General features: G+C 45.0%; 1 protein-coding gene across 2 annotated transcripts in view; it reads left to right on the top strand.

The window, feature by feature from the left end:
- Window positions 1–24563, top strand: part of LOC125427466 (collagen alpha-1(XXVIII) chain-like) — a 55009-nt gene that overhangs the window by 12022 nt on the left and 18424 nt on the right. For both annotated transcript variants that reach the window (XM_048486940.1, XM_048486939.1), the window contains exons 8-25: window positions 2662–2688; window positions 2919–2963; window positions 3620–3664; window positions 4482–4535; window positions 8905–8973; window positions 9345–9413; window positions 10756–10824; window positions 11669–11737; window positions 12207–12275; window positions 12367–12435; window positions 14306–14374; window positions 15466–15537; window positions 17326–17394; window positions 18808–18879; window positions 20382–20450; window positions 21352–21420; window positions 21973–22041; window positions 23173–23241. In XM_048486940.1, coding sequence (XP_048342897.1) covers window positions 2662–2688; window positions 2919–2963; window positions 3620–3664; window positions 4482–4535; window positions 8905–8973; window positions 9345–9413; window positions 10756–10824; window positions 11669–11737; window positions 12207–12275; window positions 12367–12435; window positions 14306–14374; window positions 15466–15537; window positions 17326–17394; window positions 18808–18879; window positions 20382–20450; window positions 21352–21420; window positions 21973–22041; window positions 23173–23241 — 1143 coding nt within the window. The remainder of the gene's footprint in view (window positions 1–2661; window positions 2689–2918; window positions 2964–3619; window positions 3665–4481; window positions 4536–8904; window positions 8974–9344; window positions 9414–10755; window positions 10825–11668; window positions 11738–12206; window positions 12276–12366; window positions 12436–14305; window positions 14375–15465; window positions 15538–17325; window positions 17395–18807; window positions 18880–20381; window positions 20451–21351; window positions 21421–21972; window positions 22042–23172; window positions 23242–24563) is intronic.

The raw sequence follows: 24563 nt of genomic DNA, 5'->3' as shown, positions 1-24563 counted from the left end.
GCCCTGAAGCAAATGCTAACCGACCTGGAGCATCAATACCTGATTAGCACCGTGAACAAATCTTGCTCCACCTTATTTCTGGGGTTACCCCTTAGTTTAGCCAAAACAGCCAATTACTTCTGGCTGCTAACACAGCCCAATCAGTGCAGAGCTCTCACTTTGGCAAGGTGTAATGTTTTCCCCTCAGCTGTGACCAAGGGGAGACAATTAAAAACTCCAAATCACCAATGGGTTTGTGCATGTGAGCTGCATCAAATTGACTCTGTCCCTCATGTCCTTTTGAATTGCCCTTTCTATTCAACTCTTAGACATAATTTGCTTTTCTCGCTTTACAAGCTAACAAGAGGAAGAGGTGTAATGCATGGCAGGCAGGCAGGGGGCACATGGGAGATGCTGAGAGAGGTGATATGGTCAAGGTCCCAGTCTACGCATTGGAACAGGACAGGTGGCAGACAAGAGCGTAGTGAGAAGACAATCCAATGGGTCAAGGCAGGTGACAGGTGAAGGTGGAGTCATGGGTCAGTTCAACAGATGACAGCACAGGAGATCAGATACACAGGCTGGGAATCAGCAGTAGACTAGGCACACTGAGGCAACAGGAAACACACTTGTTGCATCCAGGCAGAAGCAAGCTCACAGGAAGGCTGATATAGAGAGCCTTGTCCAAAGGGTTGGGATTCTGCAAGGAGTTAATCATCAGATTCATCACTTCTATCTTCCCATATTTTGCTGCAATACGAGCACTCCTCCTTTGCTTCTGCAGCAGCTGTTTCTGCATCTGCCTCCTGTGCACAGCTGACTCATTACTAGGTTCCCTAGCGCAGGGGTAGGGAACCTGCGGCTCTCCAGATGTTCAGGAACTACAATTCCAATCAGCCCCTACCAGCATGGCCAATTGGCCATGCTGACAGAGGCTGATGGGAATTGTAGTTCCTGAACATCTGGAGAGCCGCAGGTTCCCTACCCCTGCCCTAGAGGATCTGCAGACTCCTCCACCTGAATGTCATCAGGCAGGGAAGGGCTGGGAGTTGGCCTCTGGTGCCTGGTCTTCCTCAGGAGCAGCCAACTCTGGCTGCACTGTGTTGTCAGGTTTTGCATCAGAGTCCTCTGTAGCCTGGTAGGTACCCAGGGGCTGGCTCATGATAGAAGACTTATCTGAACATCAAAAGATTGTGTAAGAAAATAAGAACATAAGAACAAGCCAGCTAGATCAGGCCGGAGTCCATCTAGTCCAGCTCTCTGCTACTCGCAGTGGCCCACCAGGTGCCTTTGGGAGCTCACATGCAGGATGTGAAAGCAACGGCCTTCTGCGGCTGTTGCTCCCGATCACCTGGTGTGCTTATTGGACAATGACTCTAGGGAAGTTACAGAGAAATTTGTGTACTCTGTTGCAAAGCTTAGAGCATATTAACATTTTATTAACAATTTGATCATCAGTTGTTATAGGTATAACTCCTTGACTTAGTCATTCTTTAAAATTACTAACACATTATTTCTTCATCCACCATTTAATTGTACTCTTTTTATAATAAAGGTTTTGATGTTGATGTTACAAAATGTCCATGTGACTGAAATGGTTTACCTGTTCCAAAACATGTCCATGACTACAGTTAAATCAGACACTGTGCCAATGACTAGTGCTGTAAAGTTTGACAGAATCCATGCCTGGATTGGAACCGCCAAGGAAATAGGTAGACAGTGACATTTGCAGTGGTATATAATGGAGTTTTGTAGTTCCAGTCTTGGATACTTTCATACCTGAAGCAGAAAGTACAGCAGTGATTTCTTCCTCTGCACAAATGTTATTGTGCAGGAAAACAAAACTTGCTCTGAAATCTGAAACAGTTTTTCATGGAAAAGCTAGCCCTGGGATTTTGATGCTAATGATATCTTTTTTACATATGCACTCACATAACCCCCATCCAGTTCAAGACAAACCAAGAAATGCCTGCCTGCCTGTCTGTCTTTTTGTTTGTTTTATCCTATCCTATCCATCTAATTGTATCCCACCCAGTGGTGGGATCCAAACATTTTAGTAACAGGTTCCCGTGGTGGTGGGATTCAAACTGTGGCATAGCACCAACGGGGCTGGGCGGGGCATGACGGGGGCATGGCCAGGCATTCCAGGGGCGCTGTGGCAAGGACGCAGCCGCTGTGCCAGTCCTTGCGCAGGAAACGAATGCACGCAGGCGCAGGCTGCCACGAATGCCGGTGCACCTCCTGCTAGACTGCTTCAAGTTCTGCACGCCACTGCTGAGAAGAGGGGCGTAACTAAGGCAAAAATCATGTGGCAAAATCACCAATTAGTAACCCCCTCTCGGCACACACAAATAATTAGTAACCTACTCTCGGGAACCTGTGAGAACCTGCTGGATCCCACCTCTGATCCCACCTTTGCTCTGCGGTGCCCCAGACAACATATATGGTTCTTCCCTTTCCATTTTATCCTCACAACCCTGAGACTTACATTAGGCTATGAAAGAATGTCTCACCTTCAACAACTATGCCACACTGGTCTGTTACCATACTGAGTCTATATGTTAAGTGAGTTAAACCTTTCAAATCAGTGAACCTGCTCTCTTGTACTAATGGAGTTTTTACTCTGAAAATAATGTCAGTACCAATTTAATAAAGATATTTTGTTTTGTTTTTTTCCTTAAGGGGAAGTCTGGATACAAAGGAGAAAAGGTATGTTTTCTCTTTTCACCTTCTTGGGCCAACATCCGCTGCAGTGACTAGAACCTCTATGTTAATTTATTGATTGTAGGGAAACAGCATTTTAGCACCTCAAATATTCATCAGCTACACAGAATAGTGGAAATGGGAGGAGGATGGGGGGAAAAAAAGAAAATACTGAAGAGAAACGTGCAAATAAAAATGCAGAGATGTTATTACTTATTTGATGTTTTTCATCCAAGGGTGAAAGAGGTGAATGCGGAACACCAGGAATAAAAGGTGATCGAGTGAGTAACTATCTTTTGGTTCCTTATCAAGAAAGGGGATTCTACTGTAAAGGTTTACTAATGCCTATTAAATGCCTCTGAAATCTCTAAAGGTTTATATAGAAGCGCTAATTTTGTACATACAAACAGGTCACAGAGGACACCTCATGGAGCTATTCCAGCTCAGAAAGATGAGTCTGAAGTCCCTCTTCCCCTGCGCTATAATCCTGAGCCAAATTAAACCCCAGAATGCTTGGGAAGTTTGGTTCTCCAAAGTACCATTTGTTGGTGAAAAGATCAGAGTTGGGCCGGGGGGGACCCAGTTTGGCTCGAGCCAAATGTAGTGTTTAGGCTGTGTCTCAAGAGCAGCATTCCACAGAGAGTTACAGGGTTGCTCCTCTTAATCCTGTACAAGTAGTGTGATAACTGTACAAAGTGAGGTAGAAGAGTATTGTGAAAGTGAGAACAACTTGGTTGTGATGTCTGTGTAAAAAAATATGTTGGATTTTTAAATACCTGCTTTCACATGAACTTTTGGCCCATGTTTCAGCAATCCTTACCACATTTTGTACCATCTTTTCTTGCTAGTTGTCCACTTGCTATATTTTATCATATCTAAAAATGGCTTGAACAGCATAAAGAAAGATTTGTGGGGTTTTTGTTCACTTTTCCTTCAGGGCCCAGAAGGTCCAGGTGGTCCAAGAGGACTCCGAGGGCTCCAGGTAACAAGCAGATAACATTTACTCCAGGATTCATCTTTTTCATGCTAAATAGAGTCTTACTTTGGCAGACAGAGTTTATTACTGACACCAAGAGATGCAGGCAGAGGGGACAGAGAAAGAAAACTGGTCCGGAACTCCACAGAACTGAAGATGCCAATGTATTGTGGAATTCACTGGCAGTGGAAGTAGTGATGTTTGCGCGAGTGCGTGTGTGCATGCGCTCTTTCCATATACTGCCCCCAGAAGAGCTTCTTCTCTTCTTTCTTGCACATAAGACATTGCATATTCCAACAAACTGTGCGTTGGTGGACTCTAATCTGGAGAAATGGGTTTAATTCCCCACTCCTGCACATGAGCAGCAGACTCTTATCTGGTGAACCGGGTTTATTTCCCCACTCCTAAACATGACGCCTGCTGGATAACCTTGGCCTAGTCACAGTTCTCACAAAACTCTCTAAGCCTCACATACCCCACAAAGGGGAGAGGAATGGAAGGAGTGTGTAAGACTTCTTATGGTTGATAAAAGCGCGATATAAATTCAAACTCTTCTTCCTCTTCAGAAAGGAGCTACCATAAAAACCATTAAGTTTATACCTAAGAGTTACTTGACTGCACCACTGGGTGGTAGGTACTGAGAACATGACAAATTTTCAGGGATATTAAAAAGTACTGTCATTAATTTGACCGTGGAGTATAATGAAGAAAGGAAACAGTTGTGAAGATTATCAGTAAATCAGTCACGTGACTAAAACAAAGAAAATCCAGCCTTCAGTTTAGAACTGCAGAAGTTTCTGATCAAATATTTATGTTTTAACAGGGTCCTCAAGGGTCACCTGGAGATGCAGGGCCCGAAGGAGTGCAGGGGTCAAAGGTAAGAATCCACAGCACCCATCTGATCCTTAAATGTTAACAAACATTAATCACAATCTTGCTCACACTTTGCTTTTCCTCACACCAGGTGTGATTCACCAGGTTTTGGGATTAAGGTGATCCTGGGGAGAGGATCACAGAAGCCCCTCAAAACAAATCAAGATAACTTTGAGATCCCATTGTACTTAGAAACTATGACAACAATCTTATGTGCTGCTTAAAACAGAACGTGAAGGCTTTCAAGATGGACAGGTTTAGGCAGTGGTGGGATCCAAACATTTTAGTAAAAGGTTCCCATGGTGGTGGGATTCAAACTGTGGCATAGCACCAATGGGGTTGGGTGTGGCACGACGGGGGTGTGGCCGGGCATTCCAGGGGCGGGGCATTCCTGGGCGGGGCTGTGGCAGCTGCTGCACCGATCTTTGGGCGGGAAATAAATGCACGCAGGCGCAGGCTGCCACGCACGCCAGTGCACCTCCTGCTAGACTACTTCAAGTTCTGCACACTACTGCTGAAGAGGAGGGGCGTAACTAAGGCAAAAATCACGTGGCAAAATCACCAATTAGTAACCCCCTCTCGGCACACACAAATAATTAGTAACCTACTCTCGGGAACCGGTGAGAACCTGCTGGATCCCACCTCTGGGTTTAGGCAACTGGAAGAGGTTCACTGTTTGTTATCCCTAATGGACTCATACACATCATTTGCCAACAAAAAGCAAAACATTTTCAATCAAAGAGTTGAGCTTATTTATTCATAATACATTCAGATTGGTATCTAAAGAACTATGTTTCTTTATTCTGCTTTGATATCCCCCCATAAAAATAGCTTTTCGTTTTGCTACAGCAGAATCCATTAAAAAAACAAACACCAGGCTAGTTATCCTGCTTAGTGATGGCAACTAATCTTACTTTCTGACATTCTGGGTAGGGAAATTCCTGACCACTTAGGGGCGGAGTCTATGGTGGGTGGAAGGGAGCTCAGCAGGGATGGAATGCCATAGAGTTCATCCTGTGATGCTGCCATTTTTCCAAGGGAAGTTACCTTTGTAGCCTGGAGATAGGTTGTAATTCTAGAAGAACTCCAGGCATAACTATCCGACGGCAACCCTAATTTCTACAGTAACACAAATGGATATCATCTAGCCAATTCCTTTCTTTGGGGCAGGTACAGTAACGTAAAAAATACAATTGCTTTGTGGCTTTGATAATGATGCCGGTGCTTTAAACCACTTGCTTGACTGTGGCCAATTATACACTGGTGCTCTGCAGTGAGGTCTGTTTTGTCCATGTCAGAGTTTTCATTGCAGACATGCTTACCTTTATGGCTCCACAAATTCTGAAAGCCCTGAAAGGGGGCAAACCCTGATGTTTTCCCTGACTTCAGGGTTCCTACTTCTTCCAGTCTTCCCCCGCCCCACTCATCAGAAGTTTTTCCAGGGGATAGATGGCCCCCTTTCCCACCCCCCAAATTAATGATAATGATCCTGCACAACAGTGATATGAGAAATATTGGCATGAAATTTAAAGGGCTCAAAAGAAAAAAGCGATCTTGTGAAGAATATCGATATATCTCTATTTGCGTTCACCCACCTCCTCTTCCCTTCCCCTTTTCCCACCCTTCAGGCTCCCATTGCTTTCTCGGGAGGGGGAGGAGGAGGGGCTTGCCTGGCCATGGAATACTCCTCCACCATCAGTGATCGATTGCTCCTGAGTTCTTCCTCCTGAGTTCTCCAGCTCTGCAACAGAGGGAGGGAGCAAGGCTGTGCCATAGAAGAATATCAATATAAAATTTAAAGACGTTTTTTTTTAAGCTGTCGATCTTGTGATCAACTGGGAGCAACCTGGAAGTAAGGGCAGGCAACCCATACAGCAGGCCATTGGGTACTTCCTTGTGTATAAACAAGGAAAGATGAGGAGTTCTCACTGTGACCTCACTGTGTAGCGAAGAGGTTCATAAAAGGCATTCCACACATAATGAACCTTTGAGTCCTACCCATGTTAGCAGTACTGAAAATTATCCACAAAGATTATCCACCAGACCACGGCCACACAGCCCGGAAAACCCACCAATACCAGTATCCACAGAGAGTTTCTGCAAAATAAGTAAAGAAAAATCTAAAGAGAAGGAATTTCTTCCTTAAATGTTCATATTTAATAGAGACTGTGTCAGTCTCCAAAAGTAAAACTTCCGTGAGATTCCTCATCACAAAAATCTCCTTCAAGGCACACTTCAGCCCATTTAAAGATTTGTACAGCTTAAAGCCGCAGGGAGTCATGAAAGAGTAGCTCAGAAATAACATCTTGTTAAGACTTTACATGGCACAATTGTTTCCTTCAGGTGGGAGAAAGCAATTTTACTTCAAGGGCATTTCTCTCAACAACAATACGTCAGTATTGATCAGTGAGAACTGGGTTCACGCTAATGCTTTCTGTCATTTCATGGCGAATGCTGAGGTCCATATAAAACATAACCCTTTAAAGAAATTGGATCCAGTGTGTGTTTGGCTTCCTCTTGCCTACTGCTCTGACAGTTAACACACTTACCACACACATGCACACACATACACATATACACCCAGGTGTGCCATTCAAATAAATGATAGAGAGACTGGCACTTAGTGGAAGAGCCCCTTCTTGGCCTGCGGAAGGTCCCAGGCTCAGTCCTTGGCATCTCCAGTTCAAAGGACCAGGCAGTAGCTGATGTGAAAGACCTCTTCCTGACACACTGCCTGTGTTATTAGGCAATACTGATCCATTTGGACCAATGGTCTGATTCACTGTAAGGCAGCTACATGTGTGTGGCATGCAGGCTTGGATCTACCAATGTTTCGGTAAGCAGAATGATTTCCATGAAGCCTGACTCTCTCAGTTCCCCTCTTCTGCTGCAGCCCCAAACTATCCCCAAATGCTGCTACTAGGAACAGCATTTCAAGAAACATTTTGAGCTGCAGTGGTAGGGTGCAGGCAGAGGCATAGCAAGGGGGGAAAGCGCCCAGTGCAGTGGTGCATCCTCTGCCCCCCCGTCGCGCTCCAGAACGTCCCCATCCTGCCCAGAACGCCCCCACCATGCCCCCAGAATACCCCCACCACGTCCTCACCCCACCCCCACAGGGGCACGCCCCCCGGTGCGTCACACCCCCACCCCGCCCCTTTGAAGCTACGCCTCTGGGTGCAGGCAAGACAGTCAGTGTGAGTGGACTAGGTTTACCAGTTGGCCACTTCTGAAGGGAGGGCTTGTGCTGGTGCGTCTGCGCTCCCGCTTCTGCTTCCTAGACCTGTGAAAAAGTTCCAGGAGCAGAAATTATATCACACGTTGCATGACAAAACCTGGATGTGATGTAACTATTTTCAGCGATGCTGTGGCTATCCATGAAAACTCTATGGTATAACTCACCAGGGACCAGCAGTGGCGTAGTGGCTAAGAGCAGTGGCTAAGAGCAGGTGCACTCTGATCTGGAGGAACCGGGTTTGATTCCCAGCTCTGCCGCTTAAGTTGTGGAGGCTTATCTGGTGAATTCAGATTAGCCTGTACACTCCAACACACGCCAGCTGGGTGACCTTGGGCTAGTCACAGCTCTTCAGAGCTCTCTCAGCCCCACCCACCTCACAGGGTGTTTGTTGTGAGGGGGGAACGGCAAGGAGATTGTAAGCCCCTTTGAGTCTCCTGCGGGAGAGAAAGGAGGGATATAAATCCAAACTCCTCCTCCTCCTCCTCCTCCTCCTCCTCCTCCTCCTCCTCTTCTTCTTCTTCTTCTTCTTCTTCTTCTTCTTCTTCTTCTTCTTCTTCACACAATGTCGTTTTCATCCCCTGCCCTGTCTCTAAAGCTCAGCTGTCTCTAAAGCTCAGCTAGTCCTTCCATCCATGAAAACACTCTATTGGATCCAGTTCCTGGATCCCAGCATTAAAGATGTGGATTTTTTTACATTTTCAATTTGTATTTGTTTTGGTCATATTCATTATTGCACACGCTCAGATTCTCTGTTGTATTAATTTTATATGTGAATGGGACAGAAACTTGAATAAATGCATGTGTGGATGTCTTTAACACTTTCAGTTTGAGCAGTTCTTTCTCCTCCAGCTTACCATTTTAATCCATGTCTTCCCCTCCCCATTTTTGCTACATTTCATTTTTCTTAACCTCCCTCCATGAAAACAATCGTCCATCATATAATTAATCAGACCGGTAGACCACTGCAGTTTGGATTCTGTTCTGTTCTCAGTTTGCATTAGCATAAGTTCTTTCTCGTCAAGTTAGTTGTCATTTTTATGCACATCTGTAAACATGTACATTCTAGACAACAGACGCAAATCTATTTTCCATAAAAGCCTAAAAAAATTAAAAGCGAGTTTTCTTCCCCCTCCCTCAGGGCGAACGAGGCCTCCCTGGCCCTGCTGGATTAACTGGAGAAACTGGAGTAGGATTACCTGGCCCAAAGGTAAAAAATGCCAATCATGTAGCATACCTGACAACCCAACAAAAAGGGGTGGGAGGGAAGCTGCTGAAATAATATATGACTGGATTATAACTTAGAAGAATAAACGATGTCTTTGTGATACCTGAAAGGTATTCTGGATGCAGTTCAAATACTTTCATATCATTCTTTTAAAACAAAGACACCCAACACTTCACAGTTAGCTCTTGGTACAATTATCAGCACCGAAACTGGATATTTGCTTCAACTGCTGTTTCAAAATAGTGATTAATCCTAGAAAAAGACTTGCTTTATTTCTTTATCATTAAGGATTTTTTTTAAAAAAAATTGCATTCTGGCCAAATAAAAAATGACTTGGTTTTTTTTTTCTGAAGGGAGATATTGGTATAACGGGAAGACCAGGTCCTGTTGGCCCACCAGGGGTTGGAGAACCAGGTTTACCGGTATGTATTTCTGTTGGGAGAATCCCCTTGAGGGAATCTATCAGGAAAGAATACTCCTAACAGCTCTCCTTTGCAGTAAACCTCAGAGCTCCTGTTCAGGGAAGGGTATAATGGAACTGGGATTTCATTTTGGGGTGCCATAGAGGTGTGTCCTGTTCTCCATGGGGTGACACTACGATCAGCTCCGTATGCGAGTATGGGTCTTATATAGACCTTTGTCAGCACAATACTCTGCGGCACGTGGGAGATTCCTCAACAGACAAGATGGTGTGAAAAACGAGCATGCTTGAGAAAATACTGAGGGCGTTTCCCCACTTACCTTTGCTGAATGCTACTCTCAGCGCGCGACATCTCTGGCACGTGCCTGGGCGTCCCCACGACCCTGCGCCCTGCGCAGGGTCATCAGAAGGCGCCTTTTGAGGAGCGCCAGGGATGCCGCGCGCTGAGGGGGCGCGAGAGCGTCAGCGTCGGGGTGGCTGCGTTGTCGCCGCCCCTGTAGTGGGGAGTGCCCCAGGACCCCGCGCTACTTGAGGAGAGTAGCGCGGGGCTTAAGGTAAGTGGGGAAAGGGCCTGACTTGGAGGTGGGGGGAAGCAAATAGAACCTTGGAAGCAGCACAGGGTTGCACCAATGTGGGTGCTAACTCTGCTGGTATTGGGGCAAATACGCTGGCAGAGGGGCTATTCTGCTGGCAGCAGGAAACTGCCGTGTGTGCTGGTGCCCCTCCACATCAGGGCTCATGCCCGTGTTGGTGGGGATGGCCTGGGGGTGTTCCCATGGGCAGAATGATCTGGGAACTCCTCCTTTTTGTGGTGCAGACTTACAGGGGTAGCGTAAGTCATTCCTGTAATGGGCTTCCTAAGGAGAGAAGATGGTTTCTTTGGAGGTGGCGCTGCGGCACCATCCCTGGCTGCCACTCTTCACTCCCCCCATTTGGATTGGGCTGTCTCTGAATCTAATTCTAAACTTCTTCAGGGGGAACCTTACGTTCTTGTTTAACTTGAAGCGTGCAAGTGATCCTATAATTATCTTTTGTCGAAGCTGAGCTCATGTTTGATTGCTTGGTTGAATTATTGCAAGGGCAAACCCCCACATTGCAAAGTCTTTTCGAATCTTTTTGTCAGTGATGCTGGGGCCAGAAAGAAAGACAAAAAGACTGCTAGTGTGATCCCGCATAACTTGTTAATGACTGCCATGCATATTTATCTCCTTGATGTCTCATGAATATACTATTCCTACAGCAGTTTGGGACAGGTTGCAACGAGGCTCCAAGCCACGAAGATGTGTCAAGATCAAAGCAACTCTGATTTCTTCCTGACTTGTTTTCTACAAATATCATTGTAGGGACCTCAAGGACCACAAGGTATTCAGGGAGAAAGAGGATCACCAGGAGAAGGTCTCCCAGGTCCAAAGGTATAAAGAGTTATTATTTTAAAGGAATGTATTCTTTAAATCAATGGCCCTCGAAGGTCCATTGCTTGTTTTTTTAAATTATTAAGCCACTGTCATTTCCAAATAGGAAGAGCTGAAACGTAAAAAGAAATCCTTCAGTTTCCGTTCTATGGCAATCCCAGATGTGCAGTCATCATTCCTATCTTCCCAAAACCTCTGGGAGACTGGAAAGATGGTATTCCTTCTTTCATCTAACAGACCTTGATTATGGAACAAGTTGCTCATGATGTGAGACTTTATATTTAAGAAGGTCTCTTCAGCTTTCCATCTACCAACATTTCTGTCCATCTGGGGATCTGTGTTTATATGTGATGTGCGTTGAGTTTTTTTCCCACTGATGTGCCAAGTTCAGAACTGGATCAAACATATTTGAAATGGAAAGAAGATAAAACATTGATTCATTTATCACAAATGAAATGGTGAAATAATTGGGGGAAAAACTTCTTTGATATACAAAAAAAACCAAAACACAACTCCAGGCATTTTCTTTGCATTCTTAGTACTTTGAATTACACATTACATTGGGTTGGATCCAAACTAAGTTGGCAAGTTCTACCAATTCCTCCTTCCTGTTGCAGAACCCCCTTCGTGTCAGGGTCCCATAGTTCCCTGGAGGACAGTATTTTGTGGAAATCAAAGAACTGCAGTGGTAGGAGGAAGACAAGCAAGTTCAATTTTCCCATTTGACAATTTAGTCTGGTTCCAATCTGCTCTCCACAACCCCTCCATTTGAACTAAACAGGATCTAAGATGAAAGTATGGATCATGTTTGTTAAATGAGATTTAACTTCCTTTCTCTGTATAGGGAGATCGTGGTTTTGATGGCCCAAAAGGTCCTCGGGGGCAACCAGGCATTGGCATCAAGGGTGAGAAGGTAAGCAGTAAATATGTCAGGGAATTTATACAGTCTAAATAAAACAGAATGCTCTGTGACCGATACTACTCACAAAGGAGCTAATGAAGCAAAAATAATTTGCTTTTTTCAATAGCCATTGAACAATACTGTAGTTTGCAGATAGATGGATGGCCAATAAATTATCCCCAGTCCATTTTAACATCTCCCCAGTGTAAAACGTGAGGTGAAATAAAAAGCGTTTGAGTCTGTGGGAAAGTTAAGTTCTGGAAGGGAAAAAAAGCAGAGACTGTACGTGTTGTTTACTGCCATTAAGTTGGTAAGCATAAAGTTTACTAAACGTGTCCTTAGAAAATATAGAATATGCTTGTGAGGCTATGCAATTAGCTTCAGAGGGACTATGTCGACTGGTACCTAATGAAGATTAAACTATTTACTGGATTGTTGTGCATTGGAACACAGTAAAAAGCATCCAAATTTGTTTTGTTAGGGTGAAATTGGCCCTCCTGGTTTGCCTGGGCCCATTGGATTGCCCGGTGTTGGAATTCAAGGAGAGAAGGTGAGTTTTGGTGTGTAAGGCATTTTTTAAAAAGATGTTACACTGAGTAAAACATTTCTACCAGATGAATGTTCTGACTTTTTTTTTCTAGGGAGTAGAAGGCCCAAAAGGCCCACCAGGGCCAAGAGGGCCCCCAGGACAGGGGTTAGCTGGACCAAAGGTGAGAAAATTCAACTGTAACTGAACCATCTCCTTGATTTTAATGCTAAATATGACTTTTTAAAGTTGGCTTATTCTTATTTTGGGATTTAGGGTTGATTTCCTTAAGGCAGAGTTCATGGGGGGTGGGGGAGCACAGATGTATGAACTCAATCTCAGTCATACACGATTTGTGTATTCTCCTCAATATGTTGTTCACGTTCTGGTTCTGGTTCAGACCATAGTGAAGGTAAGAAAGAATGTCCATGTCTCCACCTTGCATTGTTACCTGAACAGAAAAAGTCAGGGGGATGGGCTTCTTGGCCAACAGTAGTATAAACAGGCCAAATAGTACCTTCCCTGGACTGTGTCTGTTTGTGGTAACAGTGTTTGGGGAAGGGGGCAGGCTGACTTTCCTTCCGCATCTTGCCATGGGATGTTGCATCATGTTGCTGGAGGAAAGAAAGGAGGGAAAATCTTCTGTGTTTTCCGAATGGGAGGTTAGATCCAACTCTTGCTTGGCAGCTGATTTACAGTGGATCATTCATGCCTGCACATCACCACTTGATATGGCAATCACTGAATGATCAACATCCTGTGTGAACTCATCCTCAGTCCTAAGAATGCTGACAATAAATCTGAAGATGCTTCTATGCTGGTTAAAAAGCAGCTTTTGGGGAGCCATTGACCAACAGTTGAGTACCTCTAGCTGTGATCTTTCTCAAGATCTAACCAAATCAAGAGAACAATCCTAAACAGAATCTGTCCAGTGGGGCTTACTGCCAGGAAGGTGCTTAGGAATGCACTGTTAGACCTAGAAATATTGATTCTACTGAGGTGTCAAACAGTGATTTTAACAATGGTAATATTGTAAGAATTTGAATTTTGCCATGCATTCAGTGGCTGATTATACACTGTTCTGCCCCACAGTGAGGGAATGTTTTCTTTGGGGCAGAGAGTTCCTTGCAGATACCCTCTGTGTTACGTCACTGCAGATCCTGAAAGCCCCACAGTAAGTGAGAGCAGGGAAACCCCAATGTTACCCCTCGCTTTGGGGTTTCTGCTGCTTTTGGTCTTTCTCTGCCTCACTCTTCATGGGCATTTCCAGGGGATCTATGACTGGCTCTTTACGAGAAGTACAATATCAACATAACACAAAAATATCAATATAAAAATACTAAATTAAAATAAAATGGGCTCTAGACGTGGGGGAGAGAGCAGGTGGGGGACCCTTTCCCCCTCCCTCCTCCCCCAGGAGAGCGGCACAAGACCAGCCCCAGCTAGACTTACCTGAGGCCAGCACTTATTGTCCTTGTCAGGTATGTCCTGAGGGTTGTTTGAGGTGTGGGGAGGATGCATTGGGGAGGCTTGGGGCGGACTTGGCAGGGCAGCGGTTGGTGACCAGCTGCTGCCCCGGCATGCCAGTTTGTTGTTTGGGTCCGTGGGAGGCTCCTGGGTCAGGAGAAGGCAGGCTGGGACAGGATGGAATGTTGCCCACCAATGGGCACTCAGGAATCACTTAGTGAGTCCTGCATGCTCACTAGCTGGGGATTCATTGTGAGACATTCCATTCCTTAGGCAATTATGTATAAGGACAGAAGGCTTTAAAAACATATCTGGCAATCTTGCAACAACTGGGAGTGACCCAGAAGTGGGGACAGGCAAGATGTAACCAGTGGGGCACCTGCTTACATGTAAACAAAGAGACTCAAGGAGATTCCACAATGACCCCACTGCAGAGCAAAGAGCCCCAAAGAAAGCACTCCATGCATAATGGGCCAGCGGCTTAAACTGAGATTGTTGCTGTTGCCTCTATGGGAATGAAAAGACATTGAGCAAAATGTTTATATGTATCTTTATGTTGTTAATGCTTTTTAGCTTTTTTGTTTAAGGGTGATCAAGGTTTGCCAGGAGAAACTGGCGCTCCTGGAGAAAGGGGTCTTGGAGAACCTGGTGCAAAGGTAAGATTTAATTCTGATGCTTTTATAAGCCTTCCCACTCCGATTATTTTAAAATCACATTGTAACTGGATTTCCAAATAAAAAGGGAATACAGTTTAAGAAACTAGTTTGTTCTCTCGCTCAGCAGTAGATCATAGCCTCAATCCAAGGATAGGTACATCAGCAACAGACTCCCTGGTATGGCATTGTGCACATGTTATCTAGTCATGCTGAAACACAAGTTGCTACTGAGAATGGATCTTAGAATGGATCTTTACTGTGAATTTAGAAGAGCAATAGGGGATGAAAAACCTGGATTCAAGCCCCCTCCATCAGGAAGGGAAAGAGTTTGGATTCAGCCTTCCCTTCCTCTCAACTTTTATTTTAGCACATCCAAAAGTCATTGACATCTTTATTCCACATGTTGAATTTTGCAATTTAGTGTCAGCCACTTCTATACTGAACTTTTAAAGGGGCAATTCTGTTACAGATTCATGGGAGCTTCGTTAGCAGTTCTGTGGAAATGGAAGAGCCAGAAGGGGAATTAAATGGAGTATTTTTATAGTAACTTAGGGCCTTTCCCCACTCTCCCCTATCCCCCCTATGCCACGCGCCCCGGCGTCCCCACGACCCTGTGCTGCGCGGGGTCATCAAAAGGCGCCCTTTGCAAGACCGCCAGAGATGCCGCGCGCTGAGGGGGCGTGACAGCGGCAGCATCGTGGCGGCTGCGCTGTCGCTGCCCCTCTCGTGGGGAGTGCCGGTGGACCCTGCGCTACTCTCCTCAAGTAGCGCGGGGCTTAAGGTAAGTGGGGAAAGGCCCACAGAAAGGCTGGAGAGTGAAACTGGTGGGGAAGAATCTTCTTTTCTCCCTGTTAATATGACAGATTTTAATTACAACAGTTAATGCTAGCAAATCAAACAAGTGTGTTTTTAAAGAGCCACTCGTTTCCATGTTATCATTGGTGAAGCCACATTTCTGGAAATAGAGGAGCTGTATTCAGAGATCCGGTACTGGGGACTGTGTGCCTGGTTCAAGCTCAATTCCAGGTATGCTCATCGAGATTTCTAGATCTGGACTAATATCCAGTTTCTCCATTTCTTATTTGCTTTAGGGGGAACCAGGTTCTTCAGGGCTGGCAGGCCTACCTGGCCTTCCAGGAGAAGACGGTGCACCAGGACAAAAGGTTTGTTTCTAAGTTTGCTAAAGTTTCTACGAAGGGAATACTTTTCCAGGAAATAAATGGCCTTACAAATGGCTACTTTCATTTATGGTCAGCGATTAGCGAACTGGCCCTGACCTGGATAGCCCAGGCTAACCGGCTCTTGTCAGATCTCAGAAGCTAAGCAGGGTCGATCCTGGTTAGTATTTGGAAGGGATACCTCCAAGAAATACACGGAGGGATATAGTGGTAGACCACCTCCAAATGTCTCTTGTTTAGAAACCCTTTGGGGTCGCTCTAAGTCAGCTGTGACTCGATGGTGAAAAAATAGTGAACTGTGATAGAGCCAGTGTGGTATAACGGTTAAGAGCGGTAGACCCTAATCTGGAGAACCGGGTTTGATTCCCCACTCAGCAGACTCTCATCTGGTGGATCAGGTTTGTTTCCCCACTCCTACACATGAGACTGTTAGGTAGTCTTAGGCTAGTCACAGTTCTGTCAGAACTCTCTCAGTCCCACCTACCTCACAAGGTGTCTGTTTGGGGAGGGAAAAGGAAGGAATTTATAAGCCGCTTTGAGAACCCTACAGTTGAGAAAAGTGGTGTATAAATCCAAATTATTCTTCTAATCATCTAATGTACATAAAGAATTGGGCAGATATTGTATAACCACGAGTAGTGATTTGAATGGGGAACAGCTGCAGCTTCATAGTAAAGCATCTGCTTAGCATGTTGGAGGTACCAGTTCAATTCCCAACATCTGCAGCTAGGATCAGGTAGAGTGTGATATGAATAGAAGAGTTTGGATTTATACCCCACCTTTTCTCTCCTATAAGGAGACTCAAGGTGACTTTTGAGCTCCTTTCCCTTCCTCTCCCCACAACAGACACCTTGTGAAGTAGGTGGGGCCGAGGGAGTTCCGAAAAACTGTGACTGGCCCAAGGTCACCCAGCAGGAATGTAGGTGTGCGGAAACACATCTGGTTCACCAGATAAGCCTTCACCATTTAGGTGGAGGAGTGGGGAATCAAACCCAGTTCTCCAGATTAGAATCCACCTACTCTTAACCACTATACCACACTGGCTGTCACCACACTGGACCTTTCCCTAATGCCCTGGAGCAGTAGTGTAGTGCCAACGGGGTGGGGGGCGTGGTCAGGGAGTGGAGGGGCATGGAGGGGCGGGGCAGGCAGCACCACGGCAGGGGTGCAGGACGCACATGTTCCCCCGGGCACAGTTTCCCCTCGCTCCGCCCCTGCCCTGGAGAGCCACTGCCCATCAGAGTAGACAGTGCTGATCTTGATAGAGCAAGAGTCTGATTCAGCTTCATGTGTTCATGTGACTGTAAATTCAAAATTAAGACGAGGAAAGGGCATTACTTCACTAATGAAAATAACGACCAAGCACTGTGTTAGTTTTTTGCCTTGAAAGCCCTGCTGGGTTACCATACATCCGTTGCAACTTCATAGCACTTCACACAAACACAGAAATATCCATCAGTATGCTAAGGAACATATGTTTTGTGCTTATCATTTCTATAATGCTGCCTCTATATTGTCTTGCTGTAGTTTGCACACCAATTCAGTAAAGTAAGCTAGCATTATTATACCTTAGTGGTTATTATACCTTAGTGGTCAATGGTGGTTAAGGCTAGGAGAAAGGGCAACGTGCTGCAACCTACTGAGCTCATGATGGACATTCAGCCCAGTTAGATCAGCTATGCTTCCTGATACAGAGCTCAGTACAATATAAACCACACCTATAATATAGTATAAACAATGACTACAACTATATTCTATTGCTGTCTGTTGCAGGGAGAACCAGGATTGCCTGGCCTTCGTGGTTCAGAAGGGGCTCCTGGGATTGGGATACAGGGTGAAAAGGCAAGACATTTTTCTAAGTGTTTATGGATTTATTGTGCTCATATAGTATCTGGGAGAGAGCCCTGTGACGCAGAGTGGTAAGCTACAGAATTGCAATCAAAGCTCTTCTCACACTACCTGAGTTCAATTCTGATGGAAGTCAGTTTCAGGCAGCCAGCTCAAGGTTGACTCAGCCTTACATCATAAGAACATAAGAACATAAGAAAGAGCCAGCTGGATCAGACCAGAGTCCATCTAGTCCAGCTCTCTGCTACTCGCAGTGGCCCACCAGGTGCCATTGGGAGCTCACATGCAGGAGGTGAAAGCAAATGGCCTTCTGCGGCTGTTGATCCTGAGCACCTGGACTGTTGAGGCATTTGCAATCTCAGATCAAGGATGATCAAGATTGGTAGCCATAAATCGACTTCTCCTCCATAAATCTGTCCAAGCCCCTTTTAAAGCTATCCAGGTTAGTGGCCATCACCACCTCCTGTGGCAGCATATTCCAAACACCAATCACACGTTGCGTGAAGAAATGTTTCCTTTTATTAGTCCTAATTCTTCCCCCCAGCATTTTCAATGTATTCCCCCTGGTTCTAGTATTGTGAGAAAGAGAGAAAAATCTCTCTCTCTCAACATTTTCTACCCCATGCATAATTTTATAGCCTTCAATCATATCCCCCCTCAGATGTCTCCTCTCCAAACTAAAGAGTCCCAAACGCTGCAGCCTCTCCTCATAACCTCTCTTCTGAGGTCGGTAGAATGAATATTTGGCCTGCTGGGGGTAAAGTATAAACGACTGGGAACGACAATGCAAATCATCCGGTAAACATAGACTGCCTAGTAAACACTGTGATGTTATGTCACCCCATGGGTCAGTAATGATCCGGTGTTTGCACTTTTATAGTGTCAAACAATGCATTGCAGCTGCAGCTTGTGTGTTAGAACAGTGACTTGGAGTCTAAACTTTGGTTCTTCCTGTGCTGAGGTACTTTCTTTTGTGGTCATGGTCCACCACTCCAGAAAGCGTTACTCCAGATCTGGAAGCTTCCACTCATGCAAGACGAGCATCTTTCAGTGAGTTAACAAACACCCAGCTTCAGAGAAAAGCACCCCACAGTGGAGGACTGCCTCCACAATGGGCGAAGAAGGGTGCAAATGGAAGCAGGGGTTAGGATCCATCCTATAGATTTCACCAAACAATTGTAGTTTGACTTAGGGAGCCGAGTGATTTCAAGCAGAGAAGTTGTGTTAATCAGTAGGCTCATAGTTAGCATCAGGTATGATAAAGTAATAGGTTTGAATTCAACCAGCTTTTCCAATGGTGAAAGAGGAAGGAGGGAGTCTCTTTTTACCCCCCCCCCCAAAAAAAAAGTCTATGATGTTGATTTGAGAAGCTATCTAGGAAAAAAACTTTACAATATTTTTTTCTAGGGGGATCAAGGTCAAAGAGGTATACGTGGACTACCAGGACCAACTGGCGTCGCTGGACCTGCAGGAGCTAAAGTATTATTATTTTATTACTATTGTGTATTACCATAGCTGGTATCAGCTTGGCAAACTGAGTGCCCACTGGTGAAGACAGTTCCACCATATTGGCTCTCAATGTCTATGGCTGCATCCAGTCGTCATGACAAACCTTGGTTTGTTTGTGAAAGCATGACCATGGCTTTGATCCAATGGAACACTTCCACGTCTGTCTGTGCAATGAGTTGTTCTCACCACCACCACCACAACAAGCCAAAACATTGTTTGTTGGGGACCCTCCCAAGCAGCATTTCGGAGGGCAGTTTGGGCTGTCCCAAAAGGGAAGGAGACAAGAAAATCACACTGTGCAGATGAAAATCCTTCTGTCCATGGAAACATTGGATCCAAGCAGGGTTTGTTCACTGTGCACTTTACCCCTTCTCTCCACCCTTGCCATAAAGGTGCCTTCCTAGACCCATTTATGCCAGAATATTCATGTAGCTGGGAGAGGCCATGGATGCTACTAATATAATGTAATAGTTTGTACAACCCTTTAAAACCAAGTTTGAAAATTCATAAACTGATCATTGGGGTGCAGGGAATAATGAAGAAGCAATCCTGCAAATTAACTATACTTTCATTAAGTGATAGAAAGAATTAAGAGCAGTCGAGCAGGGAAATTGAGTAAAAATATGTCTTAAGACTTTGGGTAGGGAGCTAGTAACAACACAAACGTAAAAAACAAGAGAATTCCAACCTTCATGAAAGAGAAGAGACAAAAAGTTGAAAACCCAGTTGAAAAAATGTTTATGAAGATTAAACCCCCTTAAAAACAACATTATTTGTCATAGCTAACTAATGTTACATTGAGTTCAGCGCAAATAACAATGTGATCCTGTGTATGTCTACCTGGATGAAAGTTCCATCAAGTTCAGCGGTTGCTGCTCAGGGTGGGGAGAAGCTAAACCAACTGATGCTGCCCCAGCAAGGGTGGAAGGGAAAGGGGAGCCACACTTGGAGAGGGCTAGCATCACCGGAAGAAAGGAGGGGTGAACCGAGACTTTAAAGGGGCTCGCCCTCCTTTGTGCTGGCAATGTGCTCACCGGCTGCCAACACAGCCAGCCAAATCTCCAAAAACCATTCAAACCCTTGCTGGGCAAAAGCCCTGCCAGGACCCAACCACCCTTTCAAAACACTTGACGGTCATGAGTAGGCTGACCAGACGTCCCGCTTTTGGTGGGACAGTCCCACCTTAAAACAATTAGTCCCGCATCCCGCAGGTTTTTTCAAGTGCCCCGATTTTTGGAAGGCTGCCGCGCTGCCTTCTGGGGCGCAAGGCAGTGCGGCAGCCTCCCACGCGCGCGGCCGCCTGCCTACCCGCCCGTCCCGGTTCACAAAGGTGACCATTTGGTCACCTTAGTCATGAGGAAAGGTTTGGCAGGCATCATGGTGCGCACAGGTACCATGTTGGGGACCCCTTTTTAATACCTTGAGAATCCATTTTTACCAATGTTATTACATTCTCTTTTTCTTATTGGCAGGGTGAACCTGGTGCTCCAGGACGTCTTGGAATGCCCGGTGTTCCAGGACGAGCTATTATGGGACCAAAGGTAACAGATGTATTTCTCTTGTTTTATCATGTTCATCACAGTAATATAGACACCAACTGGACACTGTGGTGACTTTAACCAAGGTAGAGTCACATTTACAAGCTACATAGTTTACGGGATTATGTAATATTAAAGGGCCTTGAACAGTGGTGGGATCCAAAAATTTTAATAACAGGTTCCGATGGTGGCGGGATTCAAACAGTGGCGCCGCCGCACACACGCACCTCCAGTCCCTGTTGGGCAGGGAGGTTGCTTTAGTAACCCCTTCTCAGCACTCAGAAAAAAATTAGTAACCACTTCTAGAGAAGTGGTGAGAACTGGTTGGATCCCACCTCTGGCCTTGAACCTGAGCTATGGTAGGTTGCTATGTTTTTCAAAATTCCTACTCCATTGGAGGAAATCTTTGTCAAAGAAAGGAATCCTTGGAGTCAACTTCATCAGGGACAGATTTGGGGGCATAAATCAAGAGCCCTAACTGATGGACATAGCAGGAAGAGCAAAACAAGCTGTATCTTCTTCATGTTTAAAATGCAGATTGTCATCTAAAGGGAATAGCACATAAGGCCGTTAAGTCTAAAATCACCAAACTGCACCATTGATTTAATGAACAGGAGACACTGGATCCAACCTGTAGAATTTCTTGACTAGATATCCCTCTTAGGCATTTCAGAATCAAAGTACAAGTTACTTATGCAAGTTTTAGCTGTAAATACTTATGAAAAAACTAGTTTTCAATTAAATAATTGTCTGTTACACAAAAAAGTGGAAAACATGCTACAGCAAATAAGGATGCAATCCTAAACACACTTACATTTTGAGTATACATTAGGATTGCATTGCATGTCTTATATAATATATAATTATTTCAACATTCTGTAATACATGTGTATTTTTGTTGAAGGGTGATATTGGATTACCTGGACCTCCTGGCCCAATTGGAGAACAGGGAATAGGGATTCCTGGTGCTAAGGTAATCATCAGTTTGGTAGATTAACTTAAAGTGAACAAATACAACAGAAAGTAATTTAGATATATCAGTGACATATCTGCCAGAGGGACATGGGTGGTCACATGTCCCCAGGCGCTACGTTCCCCCCCCCCCCCCGCAAAATTGACCCTTTGCTGCCAGCCTCTCTGGGGAAGCGCCCCAGGCCATCGCCATCTGGAGAGGCCAGTGGGGGGTGGGGGTATGAAATCGTCTTGTAAAGCAGTAGAAAAAAGTGTCTCCTCTCCTTAATTATCTTGAGTCCTCCAGACTCTCCGACCCATAGCTCTATGGTTTCATGAGGGAAGAGGGATTAGCACTCGAACATTCTGAATGGGAACTTTTAAGTCATCGAAAAGTGAAGCCCTTCAATTGGCTAGGTTCCAACCACAGCTATGTTCCTACTGGCGCCCGGGGACATTGGGGGGGCGGGGCGCGGAAAACATTGGTCTTGCCCTAGGTGCCATTTTCTGCTGGTACACCTCTGAGATATATGCCTTAAACTGAAAAAAGCAAGCATTTTCTTTTTGCCAACAGGGCGACCGTGGACACCCAGGACCACCTGGACCATTCGGGCCAAAGGGAGATGGATTTCCAGGCCCGACAGTAAATATAAAAATATTGTGTCTGAAGCACTGTTTACGGACTAATTCCTGTCAACCTAAGTCAGTGGGCTTAGAAGGATGTAATTATGCTTGGGATGGCACTGTAAATACTAGCAATTATATTCCATTGGGCTGTAAGTCCCTCATAATCCAAAAGACTTGATTGTCTGAGATTAGAAAAAGAAGGATGAGCAAGATCAGAGAGTAAGAGAGAATCACCCTGTCAGGCATAATATTTCAGCTGCCTTCAATGAGTTAATTATCCTGTTTGGACATTATTCTCCATCTTCTCTATATGTGGTGGATGGCCATCAGCCTTGTGTGTTTTCCCTTCACACACCTTTCCTCGCACACCACTCACTCCCAGTTGAAGCGATCTTGCAGGATCTTGAATGCAGGATTTCCCTTTCACTGAAATGGAGAGGAAGAGGTTGAGTATGGGACGATTCTTCACAGCATAATCATACCGGGTTACATTCGGTATTTTAAAAACCGAATCTATTTTATCCCGGTTTCTCCCTTCACGTGGGTGCCTGTTTCCATGAAAGAATTAAGTTAGACCGAGAGGAAATGCTTCAGTTTGTTTCTCACGAACCCATTTTTTTTTCTATTTACACTGCTGGTGACCCCAGGGTGCAGGTGAGCATGCAGGAGTGGCTGCAAATGGCATTTCTGGTTCCCTCTGTCAAGACAACAGGATTGCCTGACCTGCTTTTTGGGAAGTTTGCCCCATGTGTGCCACTTTTGACCATTAATTGTCAGTGCCGTTAATTATTCATAACCTGCAATGCCTTGCCTTGGCTATAGATCTGATCTAGCCAGCATGCCCACTGCCACTATGCGCTTTGCGGGCTGCCTACAAGTCCTGGCAGCCCTTGGCGAAACTGCCGGGAGAAAGCCGAGTGGCTTCGGGTTCCCTCAGCAATGCCAGGCAATAGCAGATAAGTTTCCAGCCTGCAGCTATAGAATGCTCCCATGCCTCAGGTGAGCTGATCTAGCTGGCAAGTCTGATGCCACTAATCCCTTTGTGGGCTGCAAAAAGTTTAAACAAAGGCATTTCCATAACAGGGATCATTGGATGTATGTTGTGTCAGAAAGATGAACAGTTACTCTTTCCACCTTCCATTTTCAGGGACTTCCTGGGCTTCCAGGAGCACCTGGGGAGCAAGGCCCTGAAGGGATTGGATTATCTGGACCAAAGGTACAATCCACTAATTTGAATTATAAATATACAATTCTAATTTCCATGTTGATTATCATATGCATTTCAGAGGAGCACAGTGCTTGTTAGTTGGGATTTGTTTAATTCTGTAGCAGCATCTTCCCATAAATACACTAATATTGTTAGCAGGGTTGCTTAGCTAGTGCATAGGGGTGAGGTTTTTTCCTAAAAATAATTCTAGTCTTGCTTTTTGTATTAAAATGTCACAGTGTGCTATAAGTCTATATAAGAAATGTTATCTAGTATCTCTAATGGATTGCAGTAACTAATAACAGGGGCAATCTGTTAGTGGCACTGAATTACAAAAACACATGCTGGTTGTTGTGCAGTTTTTGGGCTGTGTGGCCGTGGTCTGGTAGATCTTGTTCCTAACATTTCACCTGCATCTGTGCACCTCTGCATCTTCAGAGGTGTATCACAGAGGGAAGTCTATTACACACTGTTATACTCTGTGTGCAAGTAACTCAACTCAGTTAAATACATATGGATGTTCAGCAGTCACAGTGCCTGCAGCAATTGGCAAGAGTTTCTTCATAAATTTAGTTCTTCTAAACTTGCTGCTGTTTTCAGAGGATGCCTTTTCCTCAATAAAATGCAAGAGTCTCCCATCAGTTAATACTAAAAAAAAGTGTATGTTTTATGTATTGTCGAATCTTGTTCCTAACGTTTCGCCTGCATCTGTGGCTGGCATCTTCAGAGGTGTATCACTGAAAGAAGTGTGTTACACAGTGTGTTACAGTGGACACAGTGTGTAACATGCACCTATGAAGATGCCAGCCACAGATGCAGGCAAAACGTTAGGAACAAGATCCACCAGACCATGGCTGTGCAGCCCAGAAAACCCACAACAACCAAGTGTATGTTTTATTTTTCATGTATTTTTAAATATGCAGCATTGTTGAGAAACAGGTTGCATTTATTTATTTGGATATATATTTTCCCAATGGCAAAAACCAGTCATCCTGTGCAGTATAATAGGTGAACAGAGAGTAACCACTTCAAGGGCATCCTGTGAGCTTCCATAGCAGAGTTAGGAGTTAAACCTTGGTTTCTTAGATACTAGTTCATCGCACAAAACACTACCCTTGTGACAAACCCAAACTAGCCATTGAGCTTCCCAGACCCCTAATCTCCCAACTCTCCCTAATCCTCCCCCCTCATCTCTCCTAGCCTCGTGATCCAGTTTTGACTCCTAGCCCCTATACTGCTGGATTAGATGGCTATGCAGCTGATAGACCACAGAGATAAAATATTTATACTCCTTGATCTAGAATGTGAGAGATAAACACAAGAAGAAGAGT

This window comes from Sphaerodactylus townsendi, linkage group LG02, assembly GCF_021028975.2.
Source record: "Sphaerodactylus townsendi isolate TG3544 linkage group LG02, MPM_Stown_v2.3, whole genome shotgun sequence".
Taxonomy (NCBI): domain Eukaryota; kingdom Metazoa; phylum Chordata; class Lepidosauria; order Squamata; family Sphaerodactylidae; genus Sphaerodactylus; species Sphaerodactylus townsendi.
This window is presented reverse-complemented; position numbering and strand designations above follow the sequence as displayed.